Source organism: Ranitomeya variabilis, chromosome 6 (assembly GCF_051348905.1).
Source record: "Ranitomeya variabilis isolate aRanVar5 chromosome 6, aRanVar5.hap1, whole genome shotgun sequence".
In the NCBI taxonomy this organism is placed as follows: Eukaryota; Metazoa; Chordata; class Amphibia; order Anura; family Dendrobatidae; genus Ranitomeya; species Ranitomeya variabilis.
In genome coordinates this window covers 94,503,624-94,524,172 of record NC_135237.1, presented here as the reverse complement: position 1 = coordinate 94,524,172, position 20,549 = coordinate 94,503,624, and the positions used below count along the sequence as shown (strand labels likewise).

The following is a 20,549-nucleotide window of genomic DNA, read 5'->3' as shown; positions in this document are numbered from 1 at the left end:
AAAAATTGCTTGCTAAAACATAATTTTTTGAGGAAAGAAAAATGATTTTTTATTTTCCCGGCTCTGCATTATAAACTTCTGTGAAGCACTTGGGGGTTCAAAGTGCTCACCACACATCTAGATACGTTCCTTGGGGGGTCTAGTTTCCAAAATGGGGTCACTTATAGGGGGTTTCTACTGTTTAGGCACATCAGGTGCTCTGCAAACGCAACGCGACGCCCGCAGACCATTCCATCAAAGTCTGCATTTCAAAACATCACTACTTCCCTTCCGAGGCCCGACGAGTGCCCAAGCAGTGGTTTACCCCCACATATGGGGTATCAGCGTACTCAGGACAAACTGGACAACAAATATTGTGGTCCACTTCTCCTGTTACCTTTGTGAAAATAAACAATTGTGGGCTAAACAATTTTTGAGGAAAGAAAAATGATTTTTTATTTTCACGGCTCTGCGTTATAAACTTCTGTGAAGCACTTGGGGGTTTAAAGTGGTCACTGCACATCTAGATTAGTTCCATGGGAGGTCTAGTTTACAAAATGGGGTCATTTGTGGGAGAGCTCCAATGTTTATGCACCCAGGGGCTCTCCAAACGCGACATGGTGTCCGCTAACGATTGGAGCTAATTTTTCATTCAAAAAGTCAAATGGCGCTCCTTCCCTTCTGAGTCCTGCCGTGTGCCCAAACAGTGGTTTACCCCCACATGTGAGGTATCAGTGTACTCAGGAGAAATTGCCCAATAAATTTTAAGATCCATTTTATCCTGCTGCCCATGTGGAAATGAACAAATTGAGGCTAAAAGAAATTTTTTGTGAAAAAAAGTACTTTTTCATTTTTACGGATCAATTTGTGAAGCACCTGGGGGTTCAAAGTGCTCACTATGCATCTATATAAGTTCCTTGGTGGGTCTAGTTTCTAAAATCGGGTCACTTGTGTGGGAGCTCCAATCTTTAGGTACACAGGGGCTCTCCAAACGCGACATGGTGTCCGCTAACGATTGGAGCTAATTTTTCATTCAAAAGTCAAATGGCGCTCCTTCCCTTCCGAGCCCTGTCGTGCGCCCAAACAGTGGTTCCCCCCACATATGGGGTATCGGCGTACTCAGGACAAATTGTACAATAACTTTTGGGGTCCAATTTCTCTTTTTACCCTTGGGAAAATAAAAAAATTGTTGCTAAAAGATAATTTTTGTGGCTAAAAAGTTAAATGTTAATTTTTTACTTCCATGTTGTTTCTGCTGCTGTGAAGCACCTGAAGGGTTAATAAGCTTCTTGAATGTGGTTTTGAGCACCTTGAGGGGTGCAGTTTTTAGAATGGTGTCACTTTTGGGTATTTTCAGCCATATAGACCCCTCAAACTGACTTCAAATGTGAGGTGGTGTCTAAAAAAAATGGTTTTGTAAATTTCGTTGTAAAAATGAGAAATCATTGGTCAAATTTTTACCCTTATAAGTTCCTAGCAAAAAAAATGTTGTTTCCAAAATTGTGCTGATGTAAAGTAGACATGTTGGTAATTTTATTTATTAACTATCTTGTGTCACATAACTCTCTCCTTTAACAGAATAAAAATTAAAACTTTGAAAATTGCAAAATTTTGAAAATTTTTGCCAAATTTCAATTTTTTCACAAATAAACACAAAAATTATCGACCTAAATTTACCACTAACATGAAGCCCAATATGTCACGAAAAAACAATCTCAGAACCGCTAGGATCTGTTGAAGCGTTCCTGAGTTATTATCTCATAATGGGACACTGGTCAGAATTGCAAAAAACTGCCAGGTCATTAAGGTCAAAATAGGCTGGGTCATGAAGGGGTCAAAGTACTTGACACCTGAGTAAAAAGTCCAAATGAGTGTTATCACATAGTTTTCATTAGGGGCGTGACCTTCTTCCCCCTCTATAATGCTGACCAATCATAAGCAGTCAGCAACACTCAAAGGAAAGAACGTGGCCACAATAGTTTAGAGCATGTTTTCAGTAGGTGAGATGTCATGATACAGCTCTGAAACTGCGGGTACACAGTCTTATGAACGTTTTCTTCACATTTTCCACACAGTCTTATTCCTTCGTTTCTCTGCTGTTCTCCTTTCCTCTTTATGCTCTATACTTGTCCTTTGTCTCCATTGTTTCTCACTACTTCACCACAACCCAGCTCAGTACTACCGTTCTATTTCACAAGGGTCCTTTACTCGACGTGCAGTTCCACATCTTCTTTCTCCTGAGGGTGCCAATATGGCAGGTACTTATCTTCTCTAGTGCTGGTGCTCTGGAACTCCCACCAGGGACAATCTATTAATCTCATACACTCAGTCCTGTCTAAGCCCGTTAACTTCAGGAGTTATAAACTCTGGGTCTGAATGCTAGGCATCATCTCATAGGAACTGTCTCCGATCGATCACTCTGACTCTTAGTAATTTCTGCTCCAGATCTCACTCTCTTTCTTCGATCCCCTCTCACTTTATGAACACCCCAGAATGCGGGTCTGCTCACAATAGATCTTAGGTCCTTTCTCTATACACTCCAGACCTTATCTGAATTACTAACAGGAAATTGTCACTTTCCCTTTAACTCGGCCCCTCCCACTCTAGGCTAGTCCCAAATATTAACTCTCACTATCCCTATTGTCAAACTACATACATTAGCAATATTACTAACATCTTCATTATATCACTTAACATTAAACTTGTTTCTTTAAGAGGGAAATGTGGGCAGTATGTCCATCTCCTTACACATGGGTCAGTGTGGGTGGAGGGGCAGTGCAGCTGAGTTTAACTGTGTCACATAACAAGCACTTCTATCATCTCATAGCATGGTCACTTCTGCTCCTCCACCAACATGATCTGTCTAGAGTAGTGATGAGTGAACGTGCTCTGATAACGTGTTATTCGAGCATGCTTGGGTGTTATCTGAGTATCTTGGACGTACTCGGATAATATGTTCTAGTTCCTGCGGCTGCATGTTTTGCGGCTGTTAGACAGCTGCAACACATGTGGGAATTGCCTGTTTGTTATCTGATAACATCCACTTGGACTTCATGAAAATTATCTTATTAGGGGCCAAATACTTTCTTTGCTAATATGTTCATAACAGAAAGGTGAAATAAAAAAAACAACAAAGCAAAAATGTTTTACTCCGCTCTGCAGCTACTATTGCATCCTGTGTCAAATTCCACATGAACAAATTTGGTGACAAGTCCTCTTTAAATGTGTTGTTTAAAAGAGATGAACAAGGGTCTATTTTTCTAGGTCAATTACATCATTTTTGTGAGGTGCGACATAGTAACGTGCCCCATCGCATTTATCTATAATTTGCAGGTTTCTGATTTCACTTTCCGGCCCAATACCAGGAGGCCTCACGCTCCACCTTTAAAATTCCCACCTGTGAGTATTCATCATGGTGTAAGCATACACATTAGGCATAAGCAGTTTATCACAGCAGTTAAGATTGTCTGGGCTGATCATCCTATTTCATTTTAAAGTCTTTTCCTCTGCTCTATTTTACCCAAGTGCTTGTGGTACATTTTATCTCTATTTTCACAAATCATTTCTCTCTGTAATTGACACTAAGTAATTTGTAAATGGTATGTTATCACTTATCTGTGCTCGGATCCCTCTACGCTTGTATTAACTGTTCCTTTAAGTATTGCAGTACATTTTCCCTCTGGAGAGAGCTTGCAGGCAGCCAGGATTGCTAATGTAAACAGTAGCTAGACAAATATTGCTATCTATATTCGGAAGGAATGTCGTGTTAACATTTTTTATACTTTTTTTTTTCTTATCTCAGCTAGACTTTCCTGGTGAACCTGATTCCTGAGCTAGTTTTCCTGCAGATTTTTCTGGCACATGTTGTTAGCGGTTTGTGGAAGACAACATAGGGGGACAAAAACATATGAAGTCACAAAAATGACAGAATCAATGTCTCATGTTTATAATATATATATGTGTGTGTATATACACTCACCGGCCACTTTATTAGGTACACCTGTCCAACTTCTTGTTAACACTTAATTTCTAATCAGCCAATCACATGGTGGCAACTCAGTGCATTTAGGCATGTAGACATGGTCAAGACAATCTCCTGCAGTTCAAACCGAGCATTAGTATGGGGAAGAAAGGTGATTTGAGTGCCTTTGAACGTGGCATGGTTGTTGGTGCCAGAAGGGCTGGTCTGAGTATTTCAGAAACTGCTGATCTACTGGGATTTTCACGCACAACCATCTCTAGGGTTTACAGAGAATGGTCCGAAAAAGAAAAAAAATCCAGTGAGCGGCAGTTCTGTGGGCGGAAATGCCTTGTTGATGCCAGAGGTCAGAGGAGAATGGGCAGACTGGTTCGAGCTGATAGAAAGGCAACAGTGACTCAAATCGCCACCCGTTACAACCAAGGTAGGCCTAAGAGCATCTCTGAACGCACAGTGCGTCGAACTTTGAGACAGATGGGCTACAGCAGCAGAAGACCACACCGGGTACCACTCCTTTCAGCTAAGAACAGGAAACTGAGGCTACAATTTGTACAAGCTCATCGAAATTGGACAGTAGAAGATTGGAAAAACGTTGCTTGGTCTGATGAGTCTCGATTTCTGCTGCGACATTCGGATGGTAGGGTCAGAATTTGGCGTAAACAACATGAAAGCATGGATCCATCCTGCCTTGTATGGAGCATCTTTGGGATGTGCAGCCGACAAATCTGCGGCAACTGTGTGATGCCATCATGTCAATATGGACCAAAATCTCTGAGGAATGCTTCCAGCACCTTGTTGAATCTATGCCACGAAGAATTGAGGCAGTTCTGAAGGCAAAAGGGGGTCCAACCCATTACTAGCATGGTGTACCTAATAAAGTGGCCGGTGAGTGTATACATATATATATATATATATATATATATATATATATATATATATATATATATATATAGTCTAACAATTATGAAGTAGAATTGGGGCTAGTGATGGGAGAACCCATGGATGTTCGGGTCTGCAGGTTTGGCTAAACATCTAAAAAAAGTTTGGTTCGAGTACCCCAGTGGTCCCCAAACCCAAATCTGGACCTCATTCAGATGAATGGGAATCCTGAACATCTGCATAACATCACGGCAAACACAGACTCTGATTGACAGTAAGATTATTACCGCCGGTCATAGAGGGGCGGATCTCATGCTGTCAGATGACAGTGTGAACTAGCAGCTGTGACCGGCGATAAAAAGTTTACCGCCAGTTACAGGCGTCACCTGATGAGAAAGTTTTACCCCAATCAGCCTACGCTGATAACAGTGAGAGCAACGCCGTTGTTGAGAGTATTCATCAGCTGGCGCTTTTGCTGTAAATAAATTACAAGAAAAATGATGTGCCTGCGCAGGCAAAACTGGCAGGTTTGGGCTACAACCCTCAGCTTTTAGCTTTATCATGGCTGGTTATCAAGAATGGTGGGGTCCCAAAGTCATTTTTTAAAATTATTTAAATAAATAATTTAAAAAGAATGGTGTGAGATCTTCCCCATTTTAACAAACAGTCAATCTCCACATGTGATGAGGCTGTCTAACAGCTGCAAATCATACAGCCACAGGCACTCGAACATAATATACGAGCACACCCAGATGCTCGATTAAGGAGTTATCTGAGCAAGATCGCCCATCACTAGTAGTGACAAATGATGCTTTCTACAACACATTTTATTGTCCAAAGGTACAAAAATGTTGAAAAAACCCTCTACATATTTAGCACCACCCGAAATGGAATGTTATTTTCACCAGATGGCAAAAAGTGAAAAGACCCCGCAATCACATTATTTTTCACAAAGCACAATAACTGTATACTTAGTGTTAATATACAGACAAAGCCACACATAATGTTTCTTTCTACTTTTGTGTCTTATATTATCTCTATATGCCCCTCTGTGCATCCAAGCTGAATGAGTGCTCTTATTTATACACTGCCAAAACTACATTTCCCAACAGCACTTCTCCACTGTGCTGCAGACCCCTCCCTCTTTTTCCTGTGTTCTCCTGACTAGCCCAATCTTTTTGCATTATCATCAAGCTGATCTATGTGTAAAATTAACCTTATGCTTCTGTGCACTCCACTCTCTGCTCCAGTGTCCTGCATGACCAATTTTATCTTTTGTCATCTGTTTCACTATAGTTGTCTGGGTATTTTTATATCATTACTAGCTGGTTTCTCTCAGTGGCCAACTCTCTTGCATTTTCCACAATGGAACTTGTAATTACTAGGCAGTCCAGAGCTATGTTTGCTGTCGGCCTCTGACAGGTCAGCACGGCGAAACTAAAAATGCTGCTCTGTTGATGCATATGGCAGAGAATTATCTTTTGTCATATGCATCAACAGAGCAACATCTGTTTTATATAACTGTTCTCCTACAGCAGGCAACAACAAATTAAATTCCTCTCAGCCACTCTATATACATCCCATCTTGCATCATAAAACTCCTCTCAGTTCACTATGTACAGCTCCATCATGCAGCATCTGCAAACACCAGCACTGCTGCAGCTTCCTGGCATGAGTTTTGCACTGATGCCAGGATGCCAGTGATGCTCTGCTGCCAGGATACCAATTGAGAAAGGCTGCACACGATCAATCAGTAACATTGTAATTTCAACAGGATGGTTCTGATGGCAACTGCAGGGTAAATAGTGCCTAGGCCATCCTTTTTGAGTAGGGCGATCTGTGCAAAAAGGGGCATATGTTAAACTGAGCTATATTTATTAGAAGACTATTTGAATGCTTTGGTTGTTTAGACATATTCCCCTCCACGCTGGCTATAGGGGTTCAGATGCACCTTAAGGGAAAATTCTGTTTTTAAAGCCTTTGGTTCTAAAAATGACAGTGGATGACTTTAGTTATGAACTATGTGACAAAAACTGTTGGTGCTGACTAGCATTTGAGTAGAATAAAAGGAGGCATTATGTAGACCACTACTTCTTACACTGTGAAGTGTTATATTGTGTGAATGTTATATTGGGTTTCAAAGGCAAAGACTTCCATTACAGATGGTGAGGCCAAGACTTCATATTGTTTTGTCTGATAAGGCCCCAGTTGAAAAAATTTGTGAAGCCATCTTATAGACCAGTGATTCCCAAACCCCGTCCTCCCGGCAACTCAACACATCAGGTTTTCAGGATTTCCTTAGTATTGCACAGGTGAGTGAACCTGTGGCAGTTTCTGATGCCTTGATAATAATTTCATAATTTTCATAACCATAAAAACATGATGTGTTGGGGGCTGTGAAGACTGAAGTTTGGGAAACACTGATATAGACAAATAGTGCGGATTTTCTGACATTTCTATATTCTTACATTTTTGCACATTTTTTTCATACTCAGACAGATACATGACCACAAACTATTAAAGTGGAAAAAGAACAGTATAAGTTCAGCTCTTCTCTTTTGAAAGGTAGCAATTACAGTAATAACAGGAGAATGCTACAAATTACATTTTCTAGCATACCTTAATTACAACTATGCTTTGAAGACTAAAGCATAATACAAACCATGATTTTAGATACAATATAACAAATATTTCCTAATTTCATTTTCTTTTCATTCTAGAATTGGAAACTTATCTGTGTGATGTCTTAAAAGGAGAAGCCTTATCGAAAAGGGCAAAGGATAAAAAAGATTTCCTTATAAAGAAGATAAAAGACATTAAAAACAAGTATGTATCAATATATTATTTTATTTATTAAAACATAGATAATAGACACATGGAAACATTCATAATTAACATCCAATTTCACTAACGCATTAGCTCCAGGCTAGCTTACCATCATGAATATGGTTTGAAAGATACTTTCAAACATGATAATTAATTCCAATCATCCATTATCTACATGTCGACATTATCCAATTTCTGACATTATTTGTGACACATACTGATCAAATGTGCACACATATTGATTGACCTAATGCAAATTTTACAGCTTTAGCAAAATGGCCAAATATCATTTGTGTAACGTTCTCCATATAAGTATTGTCACTTGAACAAACATGTCACTTGGCTTCAGAAAAATAAACACTTCATTATTCCCTGTCTAGCAAGACATAGTGAATATACTGTATATATTGTATTATGCTGTACTATAAAGCTACATGTATGCAGTATTAGCCATATATTGTGCACAGCTCCATCAATATTTCGTTTCTAGAGTTAAAGGTAGACACAAGTCCATCGCGTTCAGCCTATAGCCTAACATGTTGATCCAGAAGAAGTCAAAAACTGCATAAAAAAGATTCTAATTTCCCCATATTAGTGGAAAAAAACCTTCCCGACTCCACATACAGCAATTCAACTTCCTACCACTGAACTTAATACCCATAACCTAATATTTTTCAAGAAAGACCCTCCTTGTACTTAATCCATTACAATATCATGTTCCATAGTCTCACTGCTCTTACAGGAAAGAATCTCCTTCTGTGACTATGATTAAGTCTTCTTTCCTCTAGATGAGGAGAATGTCCCTTTGTCCACATTGCAAGCCTAGGTGTAAAAAAGATCATTAGAAAAACCTTTGTACTCTCCCCTTGTATATCTGTACATTGGAACAAGATCACCCTTAAACATTTGTTTTTCCAAACTGAATAGCCCCAAGACTGATATTGTGTCTTTGCATTGCAGTCCAACCATTCCCCTAATAACCTTGGTTGCTCTTATCTGCATGCACTTTAGTTCAGCAATTTCCTTCTTATGCACAGGAGATGAAAAAATAGTTCACAGTATTTAAAGTGTGGTCACACTAGTGACTAGTAGAGAGGCAAAACTGTGTTCTCATCAGGAGCATCTTTGCCTTTTTTAATGCATCCCATTATTTTCTTTGCCTTGGCAACAGCTGCCTGACACTGGTCTCTAAAGTGGAATTTGCTATCTACCCAGATGCCCAAGTCTTTTTCAGTGACAGTGTTTTACTTAGTTCTACATTTCATTTCCTCTGACTAAGTGCATAACCTCACGTTTATCTGCATTAAACTTTAGTTGCCACTTGTTAGCCTAAGTCTCCAACTTACTTAAATCCTTTTGTAATATTAAATTATCCTCCTATGTGTTGATTATGTTGCAGAGTTTAGTATCATCTACAAATATTGTAATTCTACTCTGCATGCCCCCTACAAAGTCATTAAAAAAATGTTAAAAAAGAGGGACTAATGCTGACCCCTGTGGTACCCCACTGTTAATTATGTGTTCCACTAATAACCATCCTCTGGATCCTGTCACTGAGCTAGTGGTTAACCAAGTTTGCACATAATTCCCCCTAGTCCCATTATTCACATTTTATGGACCATCTTTTTGTGTGGCTCTGTATGAAATGCCATTGAAAGGTGTAGATGGATAACATTCATGGCATTACCCTGGTCTAGTCTGGAACTTACCTCATTATAGAACCAGCTGAGCAGATTAGTTTGACAGGAACAATCCCTCATAAATTCATGTTGATGTTGGGTTGCAAAGTTATTTTTATTGAGATGCTCCAAGATAGCATCTCAGTAGTGGTTAAACTTATCGGCCTATAATTTGCAGGCTCAGATTTTATTTCCTTTTTGAATAATGGCACCACATTTGCTATTTGTTAGTCCTGTGGAGACCCTATTATTATGGAATCCTTGAACATTAGAAATAAGGGTCTACACGCACTACTTAATTTTTGCTGTACTCGGGGGTGTAAGTCATCTGGGCCCAAGGATTGGTCTATTTTAGTGTTTTTGAGGTGACGCTGTACTTCCTGCTGAGTTATGCAGGTGACGTTTGACTCCTACATGACATGCGCCATAGATATACAGACATGTCGTGTCTCATCCTTTGATGTGGGCTCCGGCGCTGAGCCCGCACCTTTCCGGGCATATGGCAGCTATACAGCTATACAGATGACCAGGGCTGCCACTAGAAATTTCAGGGCCCCATACTGGCAAAATTTCCGGGGCCCCCTTGAGACTCCACCCAGGCTCCACCCCAGCCCCGCCTCCACGCCCCACCCCTCAAACTGTCCACAGTCCCAGAGCTCTCTCTTGGAAAATCTCCACTTCTCACCTATCACACATTGTCAGTTCCCATCACCAGATCACACATATAGCTGGCAGCTTTTGTTTTGGCCAAAAGAATTTTTAAGCCACCAAAATGACAAGGTAGACACTTTTGGCCTGGCCCTACTCTACTGTAGCCTATTAAATATTTGTTAAAATATGCAATACAATTTAGGTATATTTTTATTTATTTTTCAATTTTTAAAATGACCTATAATACCACATACAAGGAGCAAATACCACAGCACCATGACCAGACACCATATTATCACCACAGTGACCTATAATACTATCTACAAGGCACAAATACCACCACACCATGACCAGATGACATATTACCACCACAGTGATCGAATAATATCAAATACAAGGAACAAATACCACAACATCATGACCAGACCACATATTACCACCACATAGTGACTGAATACTACAATACTGATCAATAATAAAAAAAAAACCACAATACTATCACCATAAGTGCCATTATACACAGGAGATCTGTACTTAGTATGCAGTGTCTTTGTACCGGTAATACAGTGATCACCAGTGACATTATACACAGGAGCTCTGTATATAGTGTATAGGTAATCCAGTGATCACCGGTGACATTATACACAGGACCTCTGTATATAGTATACAGTGCATAGTGTCAGTGTATAGGTAACACACTGACTCACCAGTGACGTCTCTAGGTGAAGTCCTTCATCTTTCATCTAGCACAGACCGCCATCACTTCATCCAGCCAGGACTCGTCTCTGCAGGAAATAACACAGTTATCTCGAGTTCCACTTGCAGAACACATTACTTAATTTTCCCAACTTCTACATTACACCACATGAAGAAGGCGACATAGTATCACTCTACACAGTAATAGGACCGCCCCTCCATTTAAAACAGTGTACTCAAAAAATAAAATTAATACATCACTGCAGTAATAATATCCCTTAATTAGCCCCTATGGTAATAATATTCGCCATCCTAGCCCCCGTGTGTCTCATTCCTTGCGTCAGCCATATGTTCTCCCATCCTGCCCTAATGAGTATCCATCCTGCCCCATATGATCTCCCCATCCTGCCCCATCTGTCTCCATCGTATGCATCCTGCCCCATCCGTCTCCAATCCTGCCTCCAGTGTCTCCAATCATGCCCGTATCACCATTCTGCCCCGTCTCCAATCATGCCCCCAGTGTCTCCAGTCATGCCCCAGTGTGTCCAGCGTTCTGCCCCAGTGTGTCCAGCCGTTCTGCCCCAGTGTGTCCAGCCGTTCTGCCCCAGTGTGTCCAGCCGTTCTGCCCCAGTGTGTCCAGCCGTTCTGCCCCAGTGTGTCCAGCCATTCTGCCCCAGTGTTATGCCCCAGTGTGTCCAGCGTTCTGCCCCAGTCTTCTGCCCCAGTGTGTCCAGCGTTCTGCCCCAGTGTGTCCAGCCGTTCTTCCCCAGTGTGTCCAGCCATTCTGCCCCAGTGTGTCCAGCGTTCTGCCCCAGTGTGTCCATCATTCAGCCCCATTGTGTCCAGCCGTTCTGTGTTGTGAATTTACCTTTTTGGCTCCCTCTAGTGGTTACTAGTGATTTGACTCTGGGAATGTCTGCCATCCCTTGTATGCTCACCTGGGTCGTTAGGTCAGGGGTGTTGCTATATAAGCTCCCTGGACCTTCAGTTCAATGCCTGGCAACGTTGTAATCAGAGCTAATCTGTTGTGCTCTTGTCTACTGATCCTGGTTCCTGCTAGATTAAGCTAAGTCTGCTTTCTTGCTTTTTGCTATTTGTTTTTGTTTGCATTTTTGTCCAGCTTGTACATAATCTGTATCCTATCCTTGCTGGAAGCTCTAGGGAGGCTGGAGTTCTCCCCCCGGGCCGTTAGACGGTTCGGGGGTTCTTGAATTTCCAGTGTGGATTTTTGATAGGGTTTTTGTTGACCATATAAGTTATCTTACTACATTCTGCTATTAGTAAGTGGGCCTCTCTTTGCTAAACCTAGTTCATCTCTGTGTTTGTCATTTCCTCTTACCTCACCGTTATTATTTGTGGGGGGCTTGTATCCAACTTTTGGGGTCTATTCTCTGGAGGCAAGAGAGGTCTTTGTTTTCCTCTTCTAGGGGTAGTTAGTCCTCCGGCTGGCGCGAGACATCTAGCGACCAACGTAGGCATGTTCCCCGGCTACTTCTAGTGTTGGCGTTAGGAGTAGATATATGGTCAACCCAGTTACCACTGCCCTATGAGCTGGATTTTTGTACTTCGCAGACTTACTTGTTCCTCTAAGACCCTCGCCATTGGGGTCATAACAGTTTGCCAGGCCAGTATTAAATGTTAAATGCATTGCAGAAGCGGGATTATAAGAAAGAAAATTCTGAGTTTTTTTTTTTCTCTTTCTCATTTTTTTTTTTTCTTTTCCCCTTTACCTCTGAGTGGCTTGTGTTTGCTGCAGACATGAATGTCCAGACCTTGATTACAGGTGTGGACCAGCTTACTGCTCGTGTGCAGGGCATACAAGATTATGTTATCAGAAATCCTATGTCAGAACCTAAGATACCGATTCCTGAACTGTTTTCCGGAGACCGATTTAAATTTAGAAATTTCAGGAATAATTGTAAATTGTTTTTGTTCCTGAGACCCTGTTCATCTGGAGACTCCGCTCAGCAAGTGAAAATTGTTATTTCTTTTTTACGGGGCGACCCTCAGGATTGGGCCTTCTCGCTGGCGCCAGGAGATGCGGCATTGGCTGATATTGATGCGTTTTTTCTGGCGCTCGGTTTGCTTTATGAGGAACCCAATCTTGAGATTCAGGCAGAAAAAGCCTTGCTGGCTATGTCTCAGGGCCAGGACGAGGCTGAAGTGTATTGCCAAAAATTTCGGAAATGGTCCGTGCTGACCCAGTGGAACGAGTGTGCATTGGCTGCAAATTTCAGAAATGGCCTTTCTGAAGCCATTAAGAATGTGATGGTGGGTTTTCCCATTCCCACAGGTCTGAATGATTCCATGGCCCTGGCAATTCAAATCGACCGGCGGTTGCGGGAGCGCAAAACCGCAAATTCCCTCATGGTGTTGTCTGAACAGGCACCTGATTTAATGCAATGTGATAGAATCCTGACTAGAAATGAGCGGAAAATTCATAGACGCCAGAATGGCTTGTGTTACTACTGTGGTGATTCTACACATGTTATCTCAGCATGCTCTAAACATCTTACTAGGGTTGTTAGTCCTGTCGCCATTGGTAATTTGCAACCTAAATTTATTCTATCTGTAACTTTGATTTGCTCACTGTCATCGTATCCTGTCATGGCGTTTGTAGACTCAGGTGCTGCCCTGAGTCTGATGGATCTGTCATTTGCCAAGCGCTGCGGTTTTGTTCTGGAGCCATTAGAAAATCCTATCCCTCTTAGGGGTATTGATGCTACGCCTTTGGCAAAAAATAAACCGCAGTTTTGGACACAGGTTACCATGTGCATGACTCCCGAACATCGGGAGGTGATACGTTTTCTTGTTCTGCATAAGATGCATGATTTGGTTGTTTTGGGTTTGCCATGGTTACAGACCCATAATCCAGTCTTGGACTGGAAGGCAATGTCGGTGTCAAGTTGGGGCTGCCATGGAATTCATGGAGATTCCCTGCCCTTGTCTATTGCATCTTCTACGCCTTCGGAAGTTCCGGCGTATTTGTCTGATTATCAGGATGTCTTCAGCGAGTCTAAGTCCAGTGCACTGCCTCCTCATAGGGAATGTGACTGTGCAATAGATTTGATTCCTGGCAGTAAGTTTCCTAAGGGGAGACTGTTTAATTTGTCGGTACCTGAACATACCGCGATGCGTTCATATATCAAGGAGTCTCTTGAAAAGGGGCATATCCGTCCTTCTTCTTCCCCTCTTGGTGCGGGATTCTTTTTTGTGGCCAAAAAGGACGGATCTTTGAGGCCTTGTATTGACTATCGGCTTTTAAACAAGATCACTGTCAAATTTCAGTATCCTTTGCCGCTGTTGTCAGACTTGTTTGCCCGGATTAAAGGTGCCAAGTGGTTCACCAAGATAGACCTTCGTGGTGCGTACAACCTTGTGCGCATTAAGCAAGGCGATGAATGGAAAACCGCATTCAATACGCCCGAAGGTCATTTTGAGTACTTGGTGATGCCATTTGGGCTCTCTGATGCACCTTCAGTTTTTCAGTCCTTCATGCATGACATTTTCCGGAAGTATCTGGATAAATTTTTGATTGTTTATCTGGATGATATTCTGTTTTTTTCTGATGATTGGGACTCGCATGTGGAGCAGGTCAGGATGGTTTTTAAGATTTTGCGTGAAAATTCTTTGTTTGTTAAAGGCTCAAAGTGTCTCTTTGGTGTACAGAGGGTTACCTTTTTGGGGTTCATTTTTTCCCCTTCTGCTGTGGAGATGGACCCAGTCAAGGTCCGAGCTATTCATGATTGGACTCAACCCTCGTCAGTTAAGAGTCTTCAGAAGTTCTTGGGTTTTGCTAACTTCTACCGTCGTTTTATCGCAAATTTTTCTAGCGTTGTTAAACCATTGACGGATATGACCAAGAAAGGCTCTGATGTAGCTAACTGGGCTCCTGCTGCCGTGGAGGCTTTCCAGGAGTTGAAACGCCGGTTTACTTCGGCGCCTGTTTTGTGCCAACCTGACACCTCACTTCCCTTTCAGGTGGAGGTGGATGCTTTGGAGATTGGGGCAGGGGCCGTTTTGTCGCAGAGAGGCCCTGGTTGCTCTACTATGAGACCTTGTGCCTTTTTCTCCAGGAAGTTTTCGCCGGCAGAGCGAAATTATGATGTGGGCAATCGGGAGTTGTTGGCCATGAAGTGGGCATTTGAGGAGTGGCGTCATTGGCTCGAGGGTGCTAAGCATCGTGTGGTGGTCTTGACTGATCACAAAAATCTGATGTATCTCGAGTCTGCTAAACGCCTGAATCCTAGACAGGCCCGCTGGTCATTGTTTTTCTCCCGTTTTGACTTTGTGGTCTCGTATTTACCAGGTTCTAAGAATGTGAAGGCCGATGCTCTGTCTAGGAGCTTTGTGCCTGATGCTCCTGGAGTCGCTGAACCTGTGGGTATTCTTAAGGAAGGAGTTACCTTGTCAGCTATTTCTCCTGATCTGCGGCGTGTGTTGCAGAGATTTCAGGCTGGTAGGCCTGACTCTTGTCCATCTGACAGATTGTTTGTGCCTGCTAAATGGACCAGCAGAGTCATTTCCGAGGTTCATTCCTCAGTGTTGGCAGGGCACCCGGGAATTTTTGGCACCAGAGATCTGGTGGCCAGGTCCTTTTGGTGGCCTTCCTTGTCAAGGGATGTGCGGTCATTTGTGCAGTCCTGTGGAACTTGTGCTCGAGCTAAGCCTTGCTGTTCTCGTGCCAGCGGGTTGCTCTTGCCCTTGCCTGTCCCGAAGAGACCTTGGACACACATCTCTATGGATTTCATTTCTGATCTTCCGGTGTCTCAGGGCATGTCTGTCATCTGGGTGATATGTGATCGTTTCTCCAAGATGGTCCATTTGGTTCCTTTGCCTAAGCTGCCCTCCTCTTCTGATCTGGTTCCTGTGTTCTTCCAGAACGTGGTTCGTTTGCACGGCATTCCTGAGAATATTGTGTCGGACAGAGGATCCCAGTTTGTTTCCAGGTTCTGGCGATCCTTTTGTGGTAGGATGGGCATTGATTTGTCGTTTTCGTCCGCTTTTCATCCCCAGACTAACGGACAAACGGAGCGAACTAATCAGACTCTGGAGGCTTATTTGAGGTGTTTTGTCTCTTCTGATCAGGATGATTGGGTGACCTTCTTGCCGTTGGCTGAATTTGCCCTTAATAATCGGGCTAGTTCTGCCACCTTGGTTTCGCCATTTTTCTGCAACTCTGGTTTCCATCCTCGTTTTTCCTCGGGACATGTGGAGCCTTCTGACTGTCCTGGGGTGGATTCTGTGGTGGATAGGTTGCAGCGGATCTGGAGTCTTGTGGTGGCCAACTTGAAGTTGTCACAGGAGAAGGCTCAGCGTTTTGCCAACCGTCGCCGCGGTGTGGGTCCCCGACTTCGCGTTGGGGATTTGGTATGGCTGTCTTCTCGATTTGTTCCTATGAAGGTCTCCTCTCCCAAATTTAAGCCTCGCTTCATTGGTCCTTACAAGATATTGGAAATCCTTAATCCTGTATCCTTTCGCCTGGATCTTCCGGTGTCGTTTGCCATTCACAACGTATTTCATAGGTCCTTGTTGCGGCGGTACGTTGTGCCTGTGGTCCCTTCTGCTGAGCCTCCTGCTCCGGTGTTGGTTGAGGGCGAGTTGGAGTACGTGGTGGAGAAGATCTTAGATTCTCGTCTCTCCAGGCGGAGGCTTCAGTACCTGGTCAAGTGGAAGGGCTATGGTCAGGAGGATAATTCCTGGGTGGTCGCCTCTGATGTGCATGCGGCCGATTTGGTTCGTGCCTTTCACACCGCTCATCCTGATCGCCCTGGTGGTCTTGGTGAGGGTTCGGTGACCCCTCACTAAGGGGGGGGTACTGTTGTGAATTTACCTTTTTGGCTCCCTCTAGTGGTTACTAGTGATTTGACTCTGGGAATGTCTGCCATCCCTTGTATGCTCACCTGGGTCGTTAGGTCAGGGGTGTTGCTATATAAGCTCCCTGGACCTTCAGTTCAATGCCTGGCAACGTTGTAATCAGAGCTAATCTGTTGTGCTCTTGTCTACTGATCCTGGTTCCTGCTAGATTAAGCTAAGTCTGCTTTCTTGCTTTTTGCTATTTGTTTTTGTTTGCATTTTTGTCCAGCTTGTACATAATCTGTATCCTATCCTTGCTGGAAGCTCTAGGGAGGCTGGAGTTCTCCCCCCAGGCCGTTAGACGGTTCGGGGGTTCTTGAATTTCCAGTGTGGATTTTTGATAGGGTTTTTGTTGACCATATAAGTTATCTTACTACATTCTGCTATTAGTAAGTGGGCCTCTCTTTGCTAAACCTAGTTCATCTCTGTGTTTGTCATTTCCTCTTACCTCACCGTTATTATTTGTGGGGGGCTTGTATCCAACTTTTGGGGTCTATTCTCTGGAGGCAAGAGAGGTCTTTGTTTTCCTCTTCTAGGGGTAGTTAGTCCTCCGGCTGGCGCGAGACATCTAGCGACCAACGTAGGCATGTTCCCCGGCTACTTCTAGTGTTGGCGTTAGGAGTAGATATATGGTCAACCCAGTTACCACTGCCCTATGAGCTGGATTTTTGTACTTCGCAGACTTACTTGTTCCTCTGAGACCCTCGCCATTGGGGTCATAACAGTTCTGCCCCAGTGTGTTCAGCGTTCTGCCCCAGTGTGTCCAGCTGTTCTGCCCCAGTGTGTCCAGCCGTTCTGCCCCAGTGTGTCCAGCGTTCTGCCCCAGTGTTCTGCCCCAGTGTGTCCAGCGTTCTGCCCCAGTGTGTCCAGCGTTCTGCCCCAGTGTGTCCAGCCATTCTGCCCAAGTGTGTCCAGCCGTTCTGCCCCAGTGTGTCCAGCCGTTCTGCCCCAGTGTGTCCAGCCGTTCTGCCCCAGTGTGTCCAGCCGTTCTGCCCCAGTGTGTGTTCTGCCCCAGTGTGTCCAGCCGTTCTGCCCCAGTGTGTCCAGCCATTCTGCCCCAGTGTTATGCCCCAGTGTGTCCAGCGTTCTGCCCCAGTCTTCTGCCCCAGTGTGTCCAGCGTTCTGCCCCAGTGTGTCCAGCCGTTCTGCCCCAGTGTGTCCAGCCGTTCTGCCCCAGTGTGTCCAGCGTTCTGCCCCAGTGTGTCCAGAGTTCTGCGCCAGTGTGCCCAGCTGTTCTGCCCCAGTGTGTTCAGCGTTCTGCCCCAGTGTGTTCAGCCCCAGTGTGTCCAGCCATTCTGCCCCAGTGTGTCCAGCCGTTCTGCCCCAGTGTGTCCAGCCGTTCTGCCCCAGTGTGTCCAGCGTTCTGCCCCAGTGTTCTGCCCCAGTGTGTCCAGCGTTCTGCCCCAGTGTTCCAGCTTTCTGCCCCAGTGTGTCCAGGGTTCTGCGCCAGTGTGTCCAGCCGTTCTGCCCCAGTGTGTTCAGCGTTCTACCCCAGTGTGTTCAGCCCCAGTGTGTCCAGCCGTTCTGCCCCAGTGTGTCCAGCCATTCTGCCCCAGTGTGTCCAGCCGTTCTGCCCCAGTGTGTCCAGCGTTCTGCCCCAGTGTTCTGCCCCAGTGTGTCCAGCGTTCTGCCCCAGTGTGTCCAGCCGTTCTGCCCCAGTGTGTCCAGCCGTTCTGCCCCAGTGTGTCCAGCCGTTCTGCCCCAGTGTGTCTAGCGTCCTGCCCTGGGCCCCCCGGATCGCCGCTCAAAATAAAAAAAAAAAAACAACAAAAAACAAACAAACAAGTTTCGCTTACCTGCCACGCTCCTGCTCTCTCCACGCAGCTGAAGCGTGCACTCGCCGTCGACTGACAATGACGTCAGAAGCCGGCGACATGCACGGTGTGGCTGACGTCAGCTGCCAGCCTCAGATTGGCTGGCGGCTGTTAACTATTGACGTGCGGGCGCGGGCCCGCACGTCAATAGCGTTAAACAGCTGCAGCGCCGGCCGCCGCTAAGGGCCCGGTTCAGCCTGCGGCTGCCGGTAGGGGCCCGGTGAGCAGATGAGAGGGGGCCCGATGCGGGCCCCCTCTGCCCACCGGGCCCCATACGCCAGTCACGGCTGTAATGCCCTGATGGCGGCCCTGCAGATGACATGTGTTCCTAACAGCCGTGGGTGGAATCGCAATCCATCTGCAGTTGTTAACCTGTTAAATGCTGCTGTCAATCTCTGACAGCGGCATTTAATGTGATCACGCCGGAAGCGTGTCACTAATCCACCCATCGGCACCTGTCTCACATAACTGCTGGTCTCCAATGCATTGGCATGACAACCCGGGGTCTGCACCAGACCCCTGTGGTTGTCATTGCCGGATTGTGAGCATTCTGCTACACACAGGCGATCTGATCATCACCTGTGTATAGCAGAGGCGATCGGATTATCACAGCTTCTTGTCTCCCATGGAGACTATTGAACCAAGTGAAAAGTTAAAAAAAGGTTTTTAAAAATATAAAAAAAATAAATAAAAGTTCAAATCACTCCTCATTTGCTCCATTCAAAATAAAACAATTAAAAAAATTAAAAATACACATATTTGGTATTGCAGCGTTCAGAATTGCCCGATCTATCAAGATATAAAATAATTAATCTGATTGTAAACGGCGTAGCAAAAAAAGTAAAAATGTCAAAATTACATTTTTTGGTCTCCACATCATTGTCTTAAAATGCAATAACGGGCTATCAAAAAATTGTATCCACGCCAAAAAAGTATCATTAAAAACATCAGCTCAACACACAAAAAAATAAGCCCTCATCCAGCCCCATATCATGAAAAAATGAAAACGCTACAGGATTTAGGAAAATTACGCAATTTTTTTTAACAAACTTTTGATTTTTTTTCACCACTTAAATAAAAAAGAACCTATGCATGTTTGGTGTCTATGAACTCAAAATGACACATCACAGTGGTAGGTCATTTTTAGCATTTGCTGAGCATGGTAAAAAAAAATTAAAAAAAACAATTGTGGAATTTGCACTTTTTTGCATTTTCACGCACTTGGAATTTGTTTCCTGTTTTACAGTACACAATATGGTAAAACCTATGGAGTCACTCAAAAGTACAACTCGTTCTGCAAAAAACAAGCCATCACATGGCTATATTGACAGAAAAATGAAAAAGGTATGGCTCTGTGAAGAGGAACGAAAAAAAACAGAAACGCAAAACGAAAAAGGGCTGCAGCGTGAGGGGGTTAATTGAGAATTTACAGTATTTCTGATCATGTCATCTGTCATGGGATCTTCTTGTGTAAATACTGTAGAGAAAAAGATGTTTAGTAGATTGGTCTGCCACCACGTCTCCCAGATTATTCTTGTGGGGGCCAACACTATAATTTTTGAGTTTCTTACTGTTTATACACAGTGAGGAAAAAAGTACTTAGGCTACTTTCACACATCAGGTTTCAATCCGGGGAATGTTGGAAAAACCGGATCTGGCGCAGATTGTGAAAAACTGATGCAACGGATCCGTTTTTTCAATGGATCCGGCTAGCATATCTAGATTATTGGATAAAAATAAAATTGGAGCATGCTCAGTTTAAAAAAACGGAATCCGGCGCTGGAATCCGTCATTTTCCGGATCCGGCACCTTCTGGCTCCCATAGGCTTCCATTCTAGCAAATAGCCAGAAAGACCGGACTATGAGAGTCAAAATGAGAAAACAAGTCCAGAAAATCACCTTGTCTGATTTGGCAAGATTTATTTTGCAAATTATGGTGGAAAATAAGTATTTGGTCACCTAAAAACATGCAAGATTTCTGGATCTCACAGACCTGTAACTTCTTGTTTAAGAGGCTCCTCTGTCCTCCACTCATTAACTGTAGTAGTGGCACCTGTTTGAAATTATCACTATAAAAGACACCTGTCCACAACCTCAAACAGTCACACTCCAAACTCCACTATGGTGAAAACCAATGAGCTGTCGAAGGACACCAGAAACAAAATTGTGGCCCTGCACCAGGCTGAGAAA

The 20,549-nt window shown here is 43.9% G+C and overlaps 1 protein-coding gene across 1 annotated transcript in view; it reads left to right on the top strand.

Annotated features, from left to right (window-relative positions):
• SKAP2 (src kinase associated phosphoprotein 2) overlaps positions 1-20,549 on the top strand; it is a 339,596-nt gene that overhangs the window by 40,781 nt on the left and 278,266 nt on the right. Inside the window, exon 2 of the mRNA XM_077268802.1 lies at positions 7,558-7,663. Coding sequence (XP_077124917.1) covers positions 7,558-7,663 — 106 coding nt within the window. The remainder of the gene's footprint in view (positions 1-7,557; positions 7,664-20,549) is intronic.